Source organism: Lepus europaeus, chromosome 13 (genome assembly GCF_033115175.1).
Source record: "Lepus europaeus isolate LE1 chromosome 13, mLepTim1.pri, whole genome shotgun sequence".
In the NCBI taxonomy this organism is placed as follows: Eukaryota; Metazoa; Chordata; class Mammalia; order Lagomorpha; family Leporidae; genus Lepus; species Lepus europaeus.
Window position 1 is genome coordinate 64,414,945 of NC_084839.1, and position 21,340 is coordinate 64,436,284.

General features: G+C 38.6%; 1 protein-coding gene across 1 annotated transcript in view; it reads left to right on the forward strand.

Moving 5' to 3' along the window:
- APLF (aprataxin and PNKP like factor) overlaps positions 1–21,340 on the forward strand; it is a 106,813-nt gene that overhangs the window by 43,694 nt on the left and 41,779 nt on the right. The window contains exons 5-6 of the mRNA XM_062208696.1: positions 103–235; positions 12,504–12,688. Of these exons, the coding sequence (XP_062064680.1) occupies positions 103–235; positions 12,504–12,688 (318 nt within the window). The remainder of the gene's footprint in view (positions 1–102; positions 236–12,503; positions 12,689–21,340) is intronic.

Here is a 21,340-nt window from a genome sequence, read left to right on the forward strand (position 1 = left end):
CAGATGAATATTTTCATGGTGATTTTCTGCAAAAATGAATACTACCAAGTCACTAAGGATGCACGATTATTTTTAGGAAGTAACCTACAGGTGCCTTTTTAGTCTTTTGTAGGTGACTGTAGAGATGTCAGTAATCACCAGCCAAACCTTACACAGAGGAAAAGAATCCTTCCAGCTTGGATGTTAGCAGAAGATTTAAGTGATCAAAACCTTTCATCACCTGGCATCAGTGGAGGTAGGTTTTGTTTCTGTCAATGCTACTTGCAAGAAAGCATTACACAGAATTTGAAAATTGTTCAGAACAAATGTTCATGGAGTAGTGGTTGTGTAAATGTCTAGCTTAGCCTAAAACATTTTTTGATGTGTAAGTGAAGTCTAATTTAAAACATAAGTTATCTTCTGCTATCTGTCAAATACCATCTGGCTCATTTCTTTCCTGAATTTAACAAGTGCTGTTTCCTGGTGTCCTAAACTTAGGATACTAATACAGGTTTTCAAATGAATCTATCTGTGTGAAGTCTAAGATAAAAGGCCACACAATAAGAGTGTTTAAACTCTTTAAATTAAAACTAATTTAATTAAATAAAAAAAAAGAATGGACACACAATATTTTGTGCTGGGGGATTCAAAGTGCATGTGATATTTGTCTTGGCACAGATCACTGTCTGGTAGATATCACAGTGTTTTATATAATCTTGCTGGATATTGCCAGTGTTTCTCAAGATTTTTTAAAAGTCTACTAATTATCTTATTTAGATAATATTTTGTTTATTGAGAGGTAATAGAGGCTAGTTTAATTAACGAAATTTGTTAGGTATGTCCGGGTGGCTCTCCAAGTCCAGGTAAGGAAATATAATCAGATATGGTTGGAGACTGATGATCATAGAGTTGCTCCCTTTCTTTTTCTGAGAATGTGACCTCATTTCTTTGCTTCTTCCTCTTCACTGCAAAAGCTCTTAGTTGCTGTTTACTGATGACTTTGCACATGGCTTTGCCCTGCCTAACTTCATTGGCTAACTCTCCTTAAGCAGTCACAGCTCAGCACTCTCAGTTTTAAATTTCAGATGGGCCCATGTGTCCTAAGGGAGTGTTATCAGGAAGAAAATGTTAGGCATCTTTAACAGACTTAAACAAATGCAAGTGTTAGTCGAATGTACATGCAGATAGTTTAAAATCTTGTCATTTCTGCAATATGATATGTCATTTATTTAAATTTACTTTTAACTTATTAAATTATGCATATTTATGGCATACAATATCTTGTTTTGATCTATGTATAAATTGTAAAAATATTAAGTCAAGGTAATTAACATATCTATTATCTTACCAGCTTATTTTTTGTCATGTGAATGTTAAAAATGTATTCTATTAGCAATTTTGAAATATACAGTATGTTATTAGCTATCATCACCATGCAGTGCAGTAGATCACTAAATTATTTCTGTAGCATAATGGAATTTGGTCAGTATCTTCCTTTTCTCCATCCATTTTTGGTAGTCTCTCTTCCTATGGAAGCAGCTTTTTTAGATCCCATTTACAAGTGAGATCATGTGTTTGCCCTGTGCCTGTGTTATTTTACTTACCATGTTCTCCAGTTCTATACATGTTGTGGCAAATGATAACACTGCTATATGGTATTCTTTGTAAATGGAATATTTTTTAAATTTCAGTTTTGATTGTTTGCTAGTATATAGAAATATCATTGGCTTTTTAAAATTGATGTTATATATTGTCACTTTGTTAGACTTATATAGAAGTTCTGATAGCTTCTTTTTTAGATGCTTTGGGATTTTCTATGTAGACAATATTCTCTGTGAAAAGACAGTTTTACATCTTCCTTGCCAATGTGTTTTATTCATTTTTTGAAAAGATTTACTTATTTATTTGAAAGTCAGAGTTACACAGAGAAAGAAGGAGAGACAAAGAGAGAGAGAGGTCTTCCATCTGCTGGTTTGCTCTCCAATTGGCTGCAATGGCCAGAGCTGCGCTGATCTGAAGCCAGGAGCCAGGTGCTTCTTCTGGGTATCCCATGTGGGTGGAGGGGCCCAAGGACTTGAGCCATCTTCTACTGCTTTCCCAGACCAGAGCAGAGAGCTGGTTTTACTTCTCTATTTTGTTCATTTGGTGGATATGTCAGTAGACTTTGAGCATTAAATCAACCTTGCATTCCTGGATAAACTTGTTTGACTATGATGTTATATATTCCTCAGATCGATTTGTTAAGGATTTTTCATCTATATCCTGGGTGGTGTTGCTTTGTAATTTTCTTTTCTTGTAAATGTTTTTTGTCCGATTTTGATATTAGGGTTATGCTGGTTTGATAAATTGAGTTGGAAAGCATTATTCTTTCATCTGTTTTCTGAAAGTTTGCCTTAGCTCAGGCTGCTATTAGAGTACACCATCTAGTAGTTGGCTAACAGCATTTATTTTCTCCCTTGTTTTGGAGGCTGGAAGTTTGGGTTTAGGTTGCCAGCATAGTCATATTCTTGTGAGGACCGTTTTCTTGGTTTGTAGATGACTACCTTCTGAGTCTCATGTGGCAGAAACATTGAGCTCTGGTCCTGTCATCCACTTTTTGATTTGATTTTTTTATTATTATTATTTTATTTATTTATTTATTTATTTTTTGACAGGCAGAGTGGATAGTGAGAGTGAGAGACAGAGAGAAGGGTCTTCCTTTTTGCAGTTGATTCACCCTCTAATGGCCGCTGCGGCCAGCGCATCTTGCTGATCCGAAGCCAGGAGCCAGGTGCTCCTCCTGGTCTCCCATGTGGGTGCAGGGCCCAAGGACTTGGGCCATCCTCCACTGCCTTCCTGGGCCATAGCAGAGAGCTGGCCTGGAAGAGGGGCAACCAGGACAGAATCCGGCACCCCAACCGGGACTAGAACCCAGTGTGCCGGCGCCTCAAGGCGGAGGATTAGCCTGTTAAGCCACGGCACCGGCCTGATTTGATTTTCTAGATGTATTTATTTGAAAGTCAGAATTAGAGAGAGAGTAAGACAGAGAGATCATCCATCTGCAGGTTCACTCCCTAGATGACAGCAATGACCAGGGCTGTGCCAGGCCAAAGTCAAGAGCCAGGAGCTTCTTCTGGAGCTCAACCATGGATGGCAAGGGCCAAAGCATTTGGAACTTCTGCTTCTTTCCCAGGTCATTAGAGGGAGCACTGAATTGGAAGCGGAGCAGCCAGGACCCAGACTGGCGCCCATGTTGGATACTGGCATCGCAGGCAGTGGCTTTATCCCCTGAGCCACAATGGCAGTCCCCTGTCATCCACTTTTTTTTTCTTGTTTTAAATTTTATTTAAGTTATGCAAATTTCATGTATTTTATATATATAGATTTAGGAACATAATTATACTTCCTATCATACCCTTCTTCCTGCCCGTGCTCCAGTCCTTCTTCCTCTCCCCTCTCCCATTTCCACTCTTAATTTTTACAAAGATCTATTTTCAGTTTACTTAATGATCGTAAAGACAACCCTACTTTAAGTAAAAGAGTTCAACAAATAATATGAAGAAAAAAAAAACAGTTCCCCAATGAAAGAGACAAGGGCTGTAAACAATTATTGAATCTCAAAATGTCCTTTTCACATACAGTACATTTCAGGTATTCTATTATTTACCTCGGCTCAGGGAAAACATATAATATCTATCTTTTTGGACTAACTATAATGATTTCTAGTTGCTTCCATTTTGCTGCAAAGACAGGATTTAGTATTTTTACAGATGAGCAGTACTCCATCGTGTATATATATCATAATTTCTTTGTCTAGTCAATAGCTGATGGACATCTGAGGTGATTATAGCTATTGTAAATTGTGCTACAATGAACATGGGGTACAGATAAATCTTTGAGATGCTTATTTCTTTTGGTTTGGGTAAATTCCCAGGAGTGGGATGGCTGGATCATATGATAGGTCTATAGTCAGATTTCTGAGATATTGCCATACTGTATTCTACAGTGGCTGCACCAGTTTACATTTCCACCAACATTGGATTGGTTCTAGATGTATGTGTCTAAGGAATGTATCCATTTCTTCTAGGTTTCCAAATTTGTTGGCATATAGTTCTTTGTGGTAGTTCATGATGATTCTTTTTATTTCTGTGGTGTATGTTTTTACATTTCCTTTTTCATCTCTGATTTTATTTATTTAAGTTTTCTCCCTCTTTTTTGGTTAATTGAACCAAAGGTATATCAATTTTGTTTATTTTTGCAAGAAACCAGCTCTTCATTTCACTGATCTTTTGTAGTGTTTTTCTTTTATTTTTTTTTAGTTTCAATATTGTTTATTTCTTCTCTAATTTTGATTATTTCTTTCCCCTAATAACTTTGGGTTTAGTTTATTGTTGTTTTTTCAGGTCCCTGAGCTGCATTGGGAGCTCACTTATTTGGTACCTTTCCAGTTTCTTCATGTAGGCTCTGATTGCTATAAATTTCCTCCTTAATACTGCTTTTGCTATATCCCATAAGTTTTGATATGATGTATTGTCATCTCTATTTGTTTCCAGAAATTTTTTGATTTCTCCACTGGTCATTCAGGAGCATGTTGTTCAGTCTTCATGTGTTTGCATATGATCTAGAGATTCTTGAGTTGTTGGTTTCCAGCTTTATTCCATTGTGATCAGAGAGGATGCATAATATGATTGCGATTTTTTTTGAATTTTCTGAGATTTTCTTTATGGCCTAACATGTGATCTATCCTAGAGAAGGTTCCATGCACTGATAAAAAGAATATGTATTCTGTAACTATGGAGTGTAACGTTTTGTAGTTTTGATTAGCTCTGTTGTTTCTTTGTTGATTTTCTGTCTGGTTGATCTGTCCATTGCTGAAAGTAGGGTGTTGAAGTCCCCCATTGCTATTGTATTGGAGTCTATGTCTCCCTTTAGATCCATTAACATTTCTTTTAAATAGCCAGGCACCCTGTAGTTAGGTGCATATACATTTATTATAGTCAGATCTTCCTGTTGAATTGATTACTTAACCAATGCATAGTACCCTTCTTTGTCTCTTTTAACAGGTTTTTCAGCTAATGTGGGATTATTTCATCTTATCATCAACATCCCTTGCATACTATTGTGAATTTCTCAGGCCTTAGCTAAGATATTTTCCATGTTCCGCTAGTGATTGGGACATTAATATATTTAGCTAAAGACTTCTAGAATTTACCTGTTGATATCTAGTTTTCCAGGTCCTTAGAATGAATCACAACCCTTGAGTTAATGGCATTGTTGATAAATACCATTAGGTTGTATTATTATTATTATTATTTTTGCTAGCATGCTATTCTCTAGAATTCTCCTTCCCCATCTTCTAACTTTGCAACATGGAGTTATAAAAAATCACACATGCTGATAAAGATTGAAGTAGTCCCCACACCATTTGGTTTACATTTAATTTTGTACTGTGCATCTTTTCAGTATGACATCTCAGTGCAGATTATATTGAATTGACATTATTTTAATTGAACTATAGTTCAAAATTAATTACATTTATACAAAGCACTAGTTACTCTATTTGTTTGCATCAACCTTGCTAAAATATCTCATTATAAAGGTTGCTGAACCTCTTATGTTTTCCATCTGTATAATCATGTTATTTCTAGAATTATGATAATTTTGGCTCATCTGATCTAACTACTGTTTCATTTTCTTGTCTTAGCAAGACCTTATACATTTTCAATACAAATGGATAACATTGACATTTATGTTTTGTTCCCAAATATAATAGAAATTCTGTCAGTATTTTAGCATTTAGTATGGTTGATATTAAACTCTGATAAATGTTCATATTGCATTTAGGATTTTTTATTTGAAGTTTTTGATATAGAAATAGTTCTGTATTTTCTTTTTTTTTTTTTTTTTTTTTTTTTTTTTTTTTTTTTTTTTTTGACAGGCAGAGTGGACAGTGAGAGAGAGAGAGACAGAGAGAAAGGTCTTCCTTTTGCCGTTGGTTCACCCTCCAATGGCCGCCGCGGTAGCGCGCTGCGGCCGGCGCACCGCGCTGTTCCGATGGCAGGAGCCAGGTGCTTATCCTGGTCTCCCATGGGGTGCAGAGCCCAAACACTTGGGCTATCCTCCACTGCACTCCCTGGCCACAGCAGAGAGCTGGCCTGGAAGAGGGGCAACCGTATAGTTCTGTATTTTCATGTCTTCATGTCCATGATGGTCTTAGTACATTTCCTAATGTACTATTCTTGTATTCTTGGAATAAGTTCAGCTTTATCATGATAGGTTATTATGGTTTTTACTCCGTTAGATTAGATTTGGTTTAGGAAATCTGTATCTATGCTCATGGTTTGTCAGTATTTTTCTCCATGTATGCTATCAATGTCAGATTTTAATGTTAGAGCTATATCAGTTTGTATAAAATGAATTGAGAGTTTTTCCGCATATGTGTAGGGACAGTTCACATAACAGAAAAATTATGTTTCTTCTCTCAACTCTCCTATGTCACAATCTGTGCCTGGTGCCTGCTTTCAGTGGTTGATGGTTCTGGCACAGGATTAAGAATAGGTAATCTAGACCAATAAGAAAAATGAAATACCCAGAAATTGATAATTATTTTTATATCTAGAAATAATTATTGTAACACAACATTTATTTATATATTTATTTATAATTATAATAATTTAATGTTTTTATATTTATATTTATAAAAATTATCAACTTAGGGAGAGAAGATACAATCAAATTTCATGTAGGGAAAATTAGCTGTCCATTTGGAAGAAATTCATATTAGAACACTACTTCTAATATCACAGTAAAATATAAATTCCTGTTGAATTAATAATATTCACATGAAATTGAAGCTATTAAAGCATTTGAAGAAAATATGGGAAATATTTTTATTACTTCTGTAGGCTTTCTTATGATAATTGTGACTACAGCCATAAGAGAAAGTTTGACAGATTTATCTACATAAAAATGAAAAAATATTTGGATGCAAAAGATACTAAAGTCATAGGAAAATAACAGACAAACAAACAATATACCAGGAGATATTATCTGCAGTAGTTGTTAAAGACAGAATATTTTTAAAAATCATCTGTTTAATGACAAAAAGATAAAGCTCAATAGAAATTTTGAGCATTGTATGTGACACATGAATAGTAAATATCTCCACTGTCAGATAGAAAAATGTAAATTAAAGTAACAATTTGCCATTTTTTTGGTTATTAACTCTTCCAAATTTAAGCAATTGCTAATAACCAGAGCCAGCAGAGATGGATCTTTTTTGAACATTGTTGGTAGAGGAATAACTTAATTACCAATATCTCTTAAGTGTTTAAATATATAGCACAGATTCATTTTCAATTATCTTTATATACAGAAGATTGATTTAGTATATATTAAGTAAAGATTTCATCAGTTTGCACCCACACAGAAACACAAAGTGCAAAATACTGTTTCAGTACTAGTGATAGCATTACTTCACATTGGACAACACATTAAGGACAGATCCCATATGAGAAGTAAGTACACAGTGACTCCTGTTGTTGACTTAACAATTTGATGCTCTTGTTCATGGCGTCAGTAATCTCCTTAGGCTCTAGTCATGAGTTGCCAAGGCTATGGAAGCCTTTTGAGTTCGCCAACTTCGATCTTATTCCGACAGGGTCATAGTCAAAGTCGAAGTTCTCTCCTCCCTTCAGAGAAAGGTACTTCCTTCTTTGATGGCCCCGTTCTTTCCACTGGGATCTCACTCACAGAGATCTTTCATTTAGGGTTTGTTTTTTTTTTGTTTTTTTTTTGCCAGAGTGTCTTGGCTTTCCATGCCTAAAATACTCTCATGGGCTCTTCAGCCATATCTGAATGTCTTAAGGGCTGATTCTGAGGCCAGAGTACTATTTAGGACATCTGCCATTCTATGAGTCTGCTGCGTATCCCACTTCCCATGATGGATCGTTCTCTCCCTTTTTGATTCTATCAGTTAGTATTAGCAGACACTAATACTGAAATGAATGGGAGAGGGAGCGGAAGATGGGAGGGGTGCGAGTGGGAGGGAAATTATGGGGGGGAAACCATTGTAATCCATAAACTGTACTTTGGAAATTTATATTTACTAAATAAAAAAAAAGAAAAAAAAGAATTGTATCTACAAATCACATTGAGTCTGTTAAAAACTAATTAAAAATTAAAATTAAACATTTTTAAATAAATTAAAATCCTATTAAAATCATTAATTTTATCTATTGAGTCAAACTCTTCTATGAAGCTAAGACGATTTACATACCATGTATCAAGTAGTATCCATATGAATACAGTAACTTTATTTACCAATAAAATATTTCATATCTGAAAAAAATAAATATATAGCACAGTTTGATCCAGAATTTACCTTATAGATAAATAAAATACCTTGAGTATTTGTAGTTCATATTTGTGTCTGTTTATATATATGTATTTGTAAATACATTTGTTTAAACTTAGGAAAAAATTGCGAACTGTGCACATAAATTTTTAATACAGCAGTTAGGAGTACTTCTTTTGGATGAAAAGATTGGATAGATATATTTTTAATGACAAATACACATATAATTTAGTTATCATTCATTCATTATTAGTGTAACAGCTCAGATAAGTACGATTAGAACTAGTTAAAAATAAAGTAATTTGAATTAACAGTTAATTTCTATTGCATTTCTGTCATTTATCTGTACCTAAACAGGATTTAGAAAAGTGCTTAATATAGGCCAGCGACGTGGCTTAACAGGCTAATCCTCCGCCTTGAGGCGCCAGCACACTGGGTTCTAGTCCCGGTTGGGGCACCGGATTCTATCCTGGTTGCCCCTCTTCCAGGCCAGCTCTCTGCTATGGCCCCAGGAAGGCAGTGGAGGATGGCCCAGGCCTTGGGCCCTGCACCCACATGGGAGACCAGGAGAAGCACCTGGCTCCTGGCTTCGGATCAGCAAGATGCACTGGCCGCAGCGGCCATTGGAGGGTGAACCAACGGCAAAAAGGAAGACCTTTCTCTCTGTCTCTCTCTCTCTCACTATCCACTCTGCCTGTCAGAAAAAAAAAGAAAAAGAAAAAAGAAAAAGAAAAGTACTTAATATGTCAGATATAAAGGTTGTTGTGAGCCACTTAATCTATTTATTTCATATACCCTTTGTGGAGTGCATTTTAAAAGTATTACAATGACTTCTTCCTGTGTAAAAAGAAATTAGCACTAGTTCCTAGAAGGAATATTTATGGTAGAGAATTTAGAATTTTGAAGAATTGAATATTTTAAATATAGATATATGAGTATTTAATTTTAGAATTTTATATACATGTGTGATACTTGGAATGTTTTAAACTACCATTTGAACAGCTATGTCTTAATTTATATTTTGTAGTTCTTAGCTGAGTTAGCAATATTTAGTTCATTATTTCATGTGGGTTGATTAATTCATAACTGTTGTAGCATTTGGTCATTTATTGCACCAAGCTGTATGGTTTAATTAAGTCCTATTTCTGATAATTTCCAAAAAATGATATGAAATACTTAATAAGTTAGGTTCATTATGACTCTTTAAACAATTTAGTCAAAGTTTAGTTGTTGGAATAATATATGCATAAGTTTTCTTTGATAAATACAGTGTTCCACCCTTATATATGGGGGATACCCTGAAACCACAGCTACTCCTGAACCTTTTAAATATTTACTCTCATTTGCTTGAAAGACAGAGAGACAGACAGACACGGAGGGAGAGGGAGACAGAGAAAGAGCTCTTCTGTTTGCTGTTTCACTTCCCAGATAGCCATAACAGCCGGGGTTGGGCCAGATTGAAGCTTGGAACTTAAGACTCCATCCAGGTCTCCAACATGAGTAGCAGGGCCCAGGCCCTTGAGATATCATCTGTTACCTCCCGGGGTTCATTAGCAGGAAACTGGATTGGAAGCAGAGGTTCCAGGACACAAACCAGCATACTAATGTGAGATGTGGGTATCTAAAACAGCAGCATAACTACTGCACCACAGTGCCTACCAGTACTGAATCTTACATGTGTTTTCATATACATACATACCTGTGATAACATTTAATTTATACATTAGGCACAGTCAGAGATTAACAGCATCAATAATAGAACAGTTATAACAATGTGAATGTGATCTCTCTCAAAGTTTATTTTTGTACTTAAATGTTTTCATTTAAAGGAAGCAATTTATATAAAGCATCCTTTGGGCATTTCTGAAATGCCAAACACTGGGATACCCTAACAGTCAAACTGAGAACTGAGATGGCTCCTGAGTAACTGACTAATGGTTGCATAGTGTACTTAGGGTGGATATGCTGCACAGAGGGATGACTTATCTCCTGAGAAAGATGGTACATGATTCCATGAAACCCTCAGAACGATGTGCAATTTGAAATTTTATGAATAGTTTATCTTGGAATTTTCCACATTTAGCAGTGGTAACTAAAGCAACCACAGGTCAGTGAAACCACAGAAAGCAAAAACTATGGATAAAGGAGGATTACTATACATTATTTTTTTTTAAAGATTTATTTATTTATTTGAAAGTCAGAGAAGGAGAGGCAGAGGGAGAGAGGTCTTCCATCCACTGGTTCACTCCCCAATTGGCCACAAGGTCTGGAGCTGCGCTGATCTGAAGCCAGGAGCCAGGAGCTTCTTCCAGGTCTCGCATGTGGGTGCATGAGCCCAAGGACTTGGGCCATCTTCTACTGCTTTCCCAGGCCATGGCAGAGAGCCGGATCAGAAGCAAAGCAGCCAGGACTCAAACCGGCACCCATATGGAATGCCAGCACTGTAGTCAGCAGCTTAACCTGCCATGCCAGAGCACCAGCCCCTATACATTATTTTTATATTAATTCAGTTGATAATCCTGCTTGATAATATGGATAGTATTCCCATGGCATTTCTTTCCAGAACTTTAGGAATATTATTTCAGTCCACTGGAATATCATTTAGAACAGGGCTAGGCAGAGGCTGGCGATATGACCCAGTGGGGTTAAGCTGCCATTTGCAATGCTGACATCCCATATCAGAGTGCCAGTTTGAGTCCTCGCTGCTCTTCTTCTGATCTAGCTTCCTGCTAATGTGGAAGATAGTGGATGATGGCACAAGTACCTGGACCCCTGCCACCCATGTGGGAAACCAGGACAGAGCCTGGCCCAGCACTGGCTGTTGTGGGCGTTCTGGGAGTAAAACAGTGAATGGAAGATTTATTCTCTCTCCCCTCCCTCCCTCCCTCCTTCCCTCCCTCTCTCCCTATTAATCTTCCTTTGAAATAAATAAATCTTAAAGAAGAATAAGGCTCAGCAATCCATGGACTCAATTTGACCCACTGCCTATTTTTGTAAATAAAGTTTTGTTGGGATACAGCCATCCCATGTACTTATTGTCTATGACTACCTTCATGTTAGAGACAGAGTCTAGTTGTGACAGATACTATGTCATCTCAGGGCTTAACCTATTTACCCTCTGCTTCTCACAGAAACAGGTAGCTAGTCCCTGCTATAGCAGATTAGAGTAGTGACTGAAGGTTGTTTACATACCTGTATCTTGGTTCTTAAGGGACTATTTGGACAAATTCTGGTTATGTTCATGAGTGTCAGTTTTATGCTAGGCACAGTTGTAGATATAACAGTAGATATAACAGAAAAATGCATATACTGTCTCTGCCCTCAGGAATCTAGCCTTCTATTATAGAGGAGATGGACAGTTAGCCATGACTTGTTTCTTCATGAGAACAGGCTGTCCTTTTTTCTTTTTTGATTACATGATTCATGGATTTGCTAACAAAACTTCACATTGATTTAGTTTTGCAAACTGTGTTGAACTTTAGGATTTTATAGTACACAGTCTTCATCATTATTGGGACTTTTTTCTTCATGCACAAACACTGTGGAGGTCACTCTCCCTTTTGGATTGTTTGTGTTCTTATCTGTCTTTAAAATAAAGTAAATTCCTCACTGTGGATGTTAGGGGATCAATAAGTTCAGGTAATGTTCATTTAATAGCTGTGTATAAGATGTCCTGTTGGAGAAATTCATAAAATAAAGTAAATTCCTCACTGTGGATGTTAGGGGATCAATAAGTTCAGGTAATGTTCATTTAATAGCTGTGTATAAGATGTTCTGTTGGTACCATATATATGTAAAAGTATGTATAAACTAACATTATCAAATACTCTGCTAACTAGTTTGTACATCTTCATTATCTTCTGTTTCCTCTGTGAACTACTACAGTTCACACTTTCTGTATGATGAAAGTGTTGTTCAGAGAGATGAACCAAAATGAGTTAAGGGGTGGATTCCACATAGGTGTGCTGGCTTGGAAGACTCCAGGGCTAAAGCTCTTGGCCATTGTGATTCTTAATTCTTGTTGAGATTTGCAAATAAATGTTTCTAAGATGGAATTACTATAACTGGGACTTTAATTTTACTTGCCCTTTTATCTCTTTTCTTGGTATATATTAATGACATTTGAAGATACAGAAGATAATTCTCATGTTTTTCTTTATGTGTATCTATATGTTTTTGTGTATTTAAGATAACAATGTAATCCAGGGAAGTGGAAAAGATGGAATCTGTGACAATAAAACCCAAGTAAATATATCACAGCAAGGAAGAAAACGATCGATTTCATCAGGAAATTCAGAAAGTACATTAGCAGAACAAAACACAGGAAAAAAGTACAAAAATGCTGATGAAGAAGAATCTGCCATTTCATCCAAGGTGATTTTTAAAAATTCATTATTTGGTTCTTTTCTTTGTCAAGTGTCCTAGATTAGAATTAATTACATGCTGTATGCAGCTGGAAAAAACTAAAACTGCTTTTTATTATTGAGTTTATGACAATGAAAACTAGGCCCCCCCCTTTTTTTTTTGCTTACTAAAACTAATATTTACTGTAGATTTTGCATTATAGAATATAAATTATTAAATTTTGAATTCTTCAGGCAGAAGAAAAATGGAGACCACTTACCTCTGATCCAAGTATGGCCCCTCCATTCTGAAAATCTGGCTTCTTTTATTCCATTGTTCATTCTGAAATTGCTTGTAACTACTTTTTTCTTGCTAAGTAGAAGGAGAACAAATGATGGGATAGATAATTTTTTTAAAGGTTTATTTATTTATTTGGAAGAGTTAGAGAGAGGGAGAAACAAAGATCTTCCATCTGCTGATTCACTCCTCAAGTAACCACAATGACCATGGTGCCCATATGAGATGCTGGCATTGCAGGTGGTGGCTGTATCTGCTATGCCACAGTGCCAGCCTCTGATGGGATGATTCTTAATACTCTGTTGTAGGATCATTTCGGGGAGAATTTATAGTATTTGTACAACTTGTTTGCTCTTTCAGTTTTTGCTGACTCAATAGGATGATTTGGTTAAATTATGTACTTTTTAAAATATTTATTTATTTATTTGAAAGACAGAGTTACAGAGAGGGAGAGAGGGAAGGGAGAGAGAAAGAGAGATCTTCCATCTGTTGATTAATTCCCCAAATAGCCACAATGACCAGAGCTGGACCAGGCTAAAGCTAGGAGCCAGGAACTTCTTCCAGGTCTCCCAAGTGGGTACAGGGGCCCAGGATTTGGGCTATCCTCAGCTGCTTTCCCAGGCACATTAGCAGGCAGCTGGATTAGAAGTGGAACAATCAAAATTTGAGCTGGTGCTCATATGAAATGCCAGTGCTGCAGGCTTTAGCTTAACCTGTTGCACCACAGACCTGGCCCCTAAATTATGTATACTTTATCAGTGAGAACTCTAAGTTCTCTAAGTTGAGACCTATTTATTACATGCGTTTGAAAACAGAGAAAGACAAAGATGGCCCCAGGTCAGAAAGTTCAGACAGTTTTCTTGATCTGAGCTTCGTGGGTCCCTATCTTTTTAGTCTCAGGGTGAGCCAAAGGAATAGAATTGGTATTGGAGGAGTTTGTACTGGAAAGATTGAAATATTGGCAGCTATACTAAAGGTCATTCATTTTATATACTGCTGTCACTCCTGCGTCTTCTCCCAGGGAGAGGACCCACCTTCTTACTGGACCTTCACTTTCAGGTAGAGAGGTGAGGTGTAGTCATTATAGACTCAATTCCATTGCTCATTTGTGGAGTCAAGTTTAATAAATGAAAACAGAGTGTTTTCTAGCTCTTGTATATTGGCCTTAAAACATTAAAATAAACTTGTTTTATATAAACTTTGAGCCCTCATACACTGAATTCTCTTAACTCTGAACATATCAGTTGGCTTTTCCTTTTTTTTTCTAAGAGGAGAATTATTTTGTTCAGAAGAAAATTTGTAGTATGCATGTTTCACTGTATTTATTCCAACATATAAAGTTTGAAAGCACCACAAAGACTTTGAGAAGTGTGCTCTTAATTGATAGATTATAGAGAGAAGCAGTAAACAGATCCAAGACATTCAAGGTGTGTATGAGGTTTTGATGACATCAAGGGAGTGCTAAAGCCAGGTCTTAGGAATGCCTCAGCTCTACTTGGCCCATTGGTCTTCCTTCTCTTAAGGGTTGTGAGGGAGATTTCTCTCTCCTTGCACAGGAGAAACAAGGCTCAAGGTTTGATAACAACGTTCAGGACTCTGGTAAAGCTGGGCCAGAGAGTGGGACTGAGACGTAAGACTCAAGTGGGGTCTTCTAAACCTACCCTCCATCCCTGCCCAGTTTCAGTTGTACCACTGGTGAGCAGCTAATCCTGAAGGGATAGCTACAGTGCAGAGCAAGTGAGAGGGAAAAGTTGAACATCAGAAAAAAATGGAGACTGGGTCCACCTTTCCACTCTATGGGTGGAGGCTGCCAATGATAAAGGACTAAGAACAGTTTTTGCTAGGCCTGCAGAGTAGGCTTAGGTCCATTTACTTGGAAAGAATTAATTGTATTCTCTTAGGGAAGAAGGGACAGTGACTAGTGACTACTAGGCCTGTATCTGAGATTCTGATTCATTTGATCTGTTGGGCATAAATATCAGTAGAAACTAAAATAAACTCCCCCAGTTTTAATGTGCCTCAAAGTGGAGGACTAGTGGTACACCATCATTGAACACCCTAGAGGGAACTGAGGCCCAAGTTAACATTGCAAGGGAGCTTGAATCTCAAACTATGTAGGTCTTTATGTTTGAAGTATAATGGATTTTTTCCACAATAGATATTTGACTGTATGCAAGAGTTGTATGACTTTTATAATTTATGTTCATGAAGGTAATTGTTCTAAAACAGTCCATATTTTTCATCAGTTATTGTTTGTCTTTTGGCAACATTTTACCAGTTTTGCAATTGTTTGTTTAGCAGTAAAATGAGAGTGCTTGAGTTGATTAACTTTGATGAAAAGGATGGTTGTTAGGCATATTAGTCCATTTTCTGTTGCTGTAAGAAAATACCTGAGGCTTAGTATCTTAATAAAGAAAAGATGTTTATTTAGCTCATAGTTTTGGAGGTCCAAGACCATGGTGCCAGCATCTTCTAGCTTTCGTGAAGACTTCTGGCTATATTATAGCATGACAGATGGCATAATGGTGGGAGCTCATGCAAAAAGGAGAGATCACATGGCAAAAGAGAAAGCCAGAGACCTGGGAAAGGCCAATCTTGCTCATTTTTTAAAGAATTTATTTATTTATTTGAAAGGGAGAGTTACAGAGAGGCAGAGGCAGAGAGAGAAAGAGAGAGTCAATCTGTTTTCTGGTTCACTCTCCAAATGGCTGCAACGCCCAGAGCTGGGTTTATCTGATCTGAAGTCAGAAGCCAGGAGCTTCTTCTAGGTCTCCCATGTGCAATCTTGCTTGTTTTGTAACAACCTATTCTAGCAGGGTCCTGCCAGAACAGCATTGATCCTTTTGAAGTGGAGCACTTCCAATGACCTAATCACTTTCCTATTAATGACCTCATTACCTCCCATCATAGCCACACTGGTGCCAAGCTTCTAGCACATAAATAAGAGGGGGACAAACCCAAACCATATCAAAACTGTGGTACTATGGTTTGAATATTTGTGTTCCTTCCAAAAACTCATTGTGTAATTTAATCCCCAATGCAATAGTATTGGGAGGTGGGGCCTAATGGTAGTGTGTAGAACATGACTCCAGGGCCGGCGCCATGGCTTAACAGGCTAATCCTCCGCCTTGCGGCGCCGGCAGACCAGGTTCTAGTCCCGGTTGGGGCACCGATCCTGTCCCGGTTGCCCCTCTTCCAGGCCAGCTCTCTGCTGTGGCCAGGGAGTGCAGTGGAGGATGGCCCAAGTGCTTGGGCCCTGCACCCCATGGGAGACCAGGATAAGCACCTGGCTCCTGCCATCGGAACAGCACGGTGTGCTGGCCGCAGCGCGCCTACCGCGGCGGCCATTGGAGGGTGAACCAACGGCAAAAAGGAAGACCTTTCTCTCTGTCTCCCTCTACTGTCCACTCTGCCTGTTTAAAAAAAAACAAAAAAACATGACTCCACTCATGAATGGATCAATACTGATACAAAAAGGACTTACAGAGATTAGTTTACTTTCATTCATTGTTCTGCCATGTGAGGAGGCACACCAGCTACTTGATCTAGAACTTGCCATACCTTAGAATTATGGAAGAATAAATTTCTGTTCCTCATAAATTAAAAAAAAAAAAAAAGCAAAGCATGGACTAAGGCAATGGTATTTCTGTTACATTATCTAATTTAAACATGTTTCAGAAGGATGCTCAACTGAAACATCTTAGGCAAAATAGGATTAGAAATGTATCAGCTGTCTACTGCTGTGATACAAAGTTTCCCCAGCACTTAGTGGCTTAATACACAATGATTTTTTAAAAGATTTATTTGTTTATTTATTTGAAAGGCAGAGGCCGGCGCCGCAGCTCAATAGGCTAATTCTCCACCTTGCAGCACCGGCACACCGCGTTCTAGTCCCGGTCGGGGCATTGGATTCTGTCCCGGTTGCCCCTCTTCCAGGCCAGCTCTCTGCTATGGCCCAGGAGTGCAGTGGAGGATGGCCCAAGTGCTTGGGCCCTGTACCCTATGGGAGACCAGAAGAAGCACCTGGCTCCTGCCTTCGGATCAGCGCGGTGCGCTGGCCACAGCGTGCCGGCCACGGCAGCCATTGGAGGGTGAACCAACGGCAAAGGAAGACCTTTCTCTCTGTCTCTCTCTATCACTATCCACTCTGCCTGTCAAAAAAAAAAAAGAAAAAGAAAGAAAGAAAAAAAAGAAAGGCAGAGTTACACAGAGAGGAGAGGCAGAGAGAGAGAGAGAGAGAGAGAGAGAGAGAGAGAGAGAGAAAATCTTCCATCCACTGGTTCACTCCCCGAATGGCACAATGACCGGAGCTGTGCCTATCTGAAGCTAGGAGCTAGGTGCTTCTTCTAGGTCTCCCACATGGGTGCAGGAGCCCAAGGTCTTGGTCCATCTTCTACTGCCTTCCCAGACCATAGCAGAGAGCTGGATTGGAAGTGGAGTAGCTGGGACTCGAACCAGTGGCCATGTGGGATGCTGGCACTGCAGATGGTGACTTTATCTGCTACATCACAGTGCCAGCCCCACAATTATTTAGTTTTTAAGTGCATGGATTGACTGCAGTCAGTTGGGCCATTCTTTTATGATATGCTTTATGCTTTTGTTTTCAGCTGTACTGTGTTCGACTGGGTCCCAGCTGAGCCTAGAGCCTTAAAAATGACCTTACTCACATGAATCATGCTATAGGAAGGTTGATGAGGTGACTAGGGACTGGCTGGGCCTACCTTCATCCACTTAAAATTAAGTAGTACAGACTGAACATCGTTACTTGGCAGCTTGATGCCAAGGGGTTGAAAGTAGAAGCTGTCAGATTTGTTAAGGCCTAGGACTAGAACTGGCATACTGTTGTTTCTGCTACGTTCTTTTGTTCAGAGTTACCAGGCCCAGGTAGATTGGACAGCAGGTGTAAGAGCAAAGGGGGTACAAACACTATGCTGAGAATTAGAATTCTTAGAATTCTTGGTGCAAAGTAGGGCACGCATTGTGAGTTGAGAGTGTAGCCTGAGGTGGGAACCAGTTTGTCAGTGACCAGACCTTGAAATGTTTTCTGGCACAGAGGTAATTCTGGCAGTTCTCTAGAGGAGAGATTTAAAGAGAGCAAGACTGAGAGCTGAAGGAGATTATGGCATTAATGTAATCAAGGAATTTAGAGACTGAGTTAGGGCAGGGACTTTAAGGGTGATGAGAAGGCACTGAGTTAAAACTGTTTAGGAAGCACAACTGTATGACTTGTTGCTTAAAGGGTCTGGGAAGAGTTAGGGAAAGAGACTGAAGGATAGGTTTTCAAATTTCTAGCTAAGCTGAATGGGTAAATTCTGTTGACAGAAACGTATAGTAGAGAATACAGAGGTAGGATTTCAGTTTTGACATTTTGAGCTGAGGTGCGTCTTCACTACCGCTGAATGTAGGAGTGTGAAGCTCAGGAAGAAGTTGGAGCCCAGAGTAGTCATTGGCACATGGGTGCTAATGGAACTGAGGCAGGACTTTGAAGGCAGCCCAGACTGTCTTGCCAAGGACATCCTGGAAGCAGCAGCACATTACCTCACCGAACTTGTATTAGGGAGAGGTTCTTTTTCCTGTCTTTTGTGGTACATTAAAACTTGAGATGGTTGACAGGCAGGGATTGCCTTGGTGCACAGACAGACTAATGGGCTATTTTAATAGCCTTACTAGTACACATCAACCACTTCTAAGCACATCTTCCACTGGCTCCGAGTTGAATGAGGTCTTATCCCCAGTCCATGAGGTCTCTATCATGTATTTTACATTGTAGAGGATCTGGTCTCTGAAGCATGAGTCTCCATCCTTCCACACTTAATCCTTTACATTGTCACTAATCTAGTAAGCTGATGTGGGACGTTTAGGAAAAATAGGGCTCTCTGTATTTCTCCTGTTTCTTCCAAATACAGAGTATCTTCCATCTTTCCTGTTCCCTCACTTTTTTTTTTTTTTTAATTTATTGTCAGGTGGTGACTTGCTGTAGTTCATGAACTTTGAAATTGGCACAGTACAAATTTATGTCTTGGCAAACTTAGAAATTACTACATGTAATGGATTTTTGGGATCATTTATAAATAATTGAAACCATGAATGTTAAATTCTTGAATGCTAAGGTTCCACTGTATATTAGTATTTTATGGCACTCCATAAAGAACATTATGAATTTTAGCTTTTGTGCCTCCCAAAGTTTATTTGAGAACCCCTGATCCATAGTATTTGACTAATATTCTGTTCTGTCTTAGAATAAATTAACATGTTAAATGTACTCCTTGTGAAGATGTTCAAATTTTTTTAATAAATAAAATTTTTCTTTATATTTCATAGAAATAGAGGGGGTTGCAATATGATGCTACACCTTTTTTTTTTTTTTTTTTTTTTTTGGACAGGCAGAGTTAGACAGTGAGAGAGAGAGAGACAGAGAGAAAGGTCTTCTTTCTGTTGGTTCACCCCTCAAATGGCCGCTACGGCCGGCACTGTGCCGATCTGAAGCCAGGAGCCAGGTGCTTCTCCTGGTCTCCCATGCGGGTGCAAAGCCCAAGCATCTGGGCCATCCTCCACTGCCTTCCTGGGCCATAGCAGAGAGCTGGACTGGAAGAGGAGCAACTGGGACAGAACTGGCGCCCAAACTGGGACTAGAACCCGGGGTGCCGGTGCCACAAGCGTAGGATTAGCCTAGTGAGCTGCAGTGCCAGCCCATGTTCCATTTTTTTTAAAGATTTATTTTAAAAGGCAGATTATAAAGAGAGAGAGAGGGAGAGAGGGAGAGGAAAAGAGAGAGAGAGAGGTCTTTCATTTGTTGGTTTACTGCTCAAATAACTACAATGGCCAGGGTTGGGCCAGGCCAAAGCCAGAAACCAGGAGCTTCTTCTGGGTCTCTCATGTGGGTGCAGGGGTACAAGCACTTGGGCCATCCTCCATTGTTTCCCCAGACACATTAGCAGGGAGTTGGATCAGAAGTAGAGCATCTGGGACTCGAATTGATGCCCATGTGGGATGCTGGTGCTGCAGGCAACAGCTTAACCCAATATGCCACAGTGCTGGCCCCACATTTCATTTATTATATTTCATTTTCTTTGTTTTTTCATTTCTTATATGGCAAAATAATACATGCTTATTGTGAAAATAATGTTCAGAAGTGTGTGAAGAGTAGAGCCTCATTTTGTCTCATCCTTTGATCCTGCTGCCTTATTACTATTTTGGTTTATATTCTAAATGTTTTCATACATAGACATATAAGGATTTTATTTTTATGGAAGTGGCATCATAGTGTCTGTATCATTCTCATTTGGTTACAATCACCTGTAGATGTCATTACTATTTCAATGTCTGCATGGTGTTTCATAGTAAGAATCAATTCTGATATATTTAGCCACTTCCCTAGTTGTGTTTTTTTCCTATTATAATTTTTTTTTCCTTTTTCTGTTATAAATGTGATGGGATATTGAGTGGGTTCTTACCCCCATTACCCCCAAAATGGTACTGAGGCCCAAAGCTGGGTACAAAAGCACTAACTGTAAATATCCCTTGTTTGAAATGAAGCCCCGCAGTAAGATCTAGCCCTTCCACTGCAGGACATATTAAAAGGTATGAGAAATGTTCACCATTCTAGCCCTAGGCTTCATAGAAAGAGAACTGAGAGGCTAGAAAGTTTAAGGTTTAGGGGAGTACAGTGTTTGTGGGGAAAGGTTACTTCCACCCTTTCTGAAATCAAGAGAAGAGTGGTGTTCCAAGAGAATTACTTGTGGAATTTAGAAATGCCCGCATGAATGAGACTGACATTTTATTGAACATCTGCATAGCCAGTGGATTTACTGACCCATCCCTTTACTATCTGAACAGGGACAAATTAGAAATTGAGGAGAGCTGCTCAGTGGAACTGATGAGTGGAGGGGTGGATTGTTGGCATGTGCAAACTTGTCTGCAGTGAAAGGGATGCAATCAGGATGTCGTTGGGCAGCTTGGAAGCAGAGTGCATGTTTAGAGGGTTATGGCATGTGTGGCATCAGACCAGCGTCAGCTATAAGACATAACCAAGTAATTACTTTCCCCGTAGGTATCTGTTACTCCTCAAAACAATGATAAGGCCTAGGTTTCTTGTACAAGGTCATTAGTCAGTTTGGATAGCACTGCAAGGTTACATATGTGTTTCTTTAAAACAAACAAATGAAAAATATTAAAACGTGTAATGATTCCTAAAGAAGCTATTCTAATGATATCACATTAAGAAATTTGGGCTATTAGATATAATGTAACATCAAAATGAGCTTTCTCCAGATGGAAGCAGGGTACATATGTCCTTTGTTATAAATGAGAGTAAACATTCATGTGTATCTGCTATGTTACCATCGCATGGCAGATGATTACCAGGGGGATGGAATTTACCTGAGC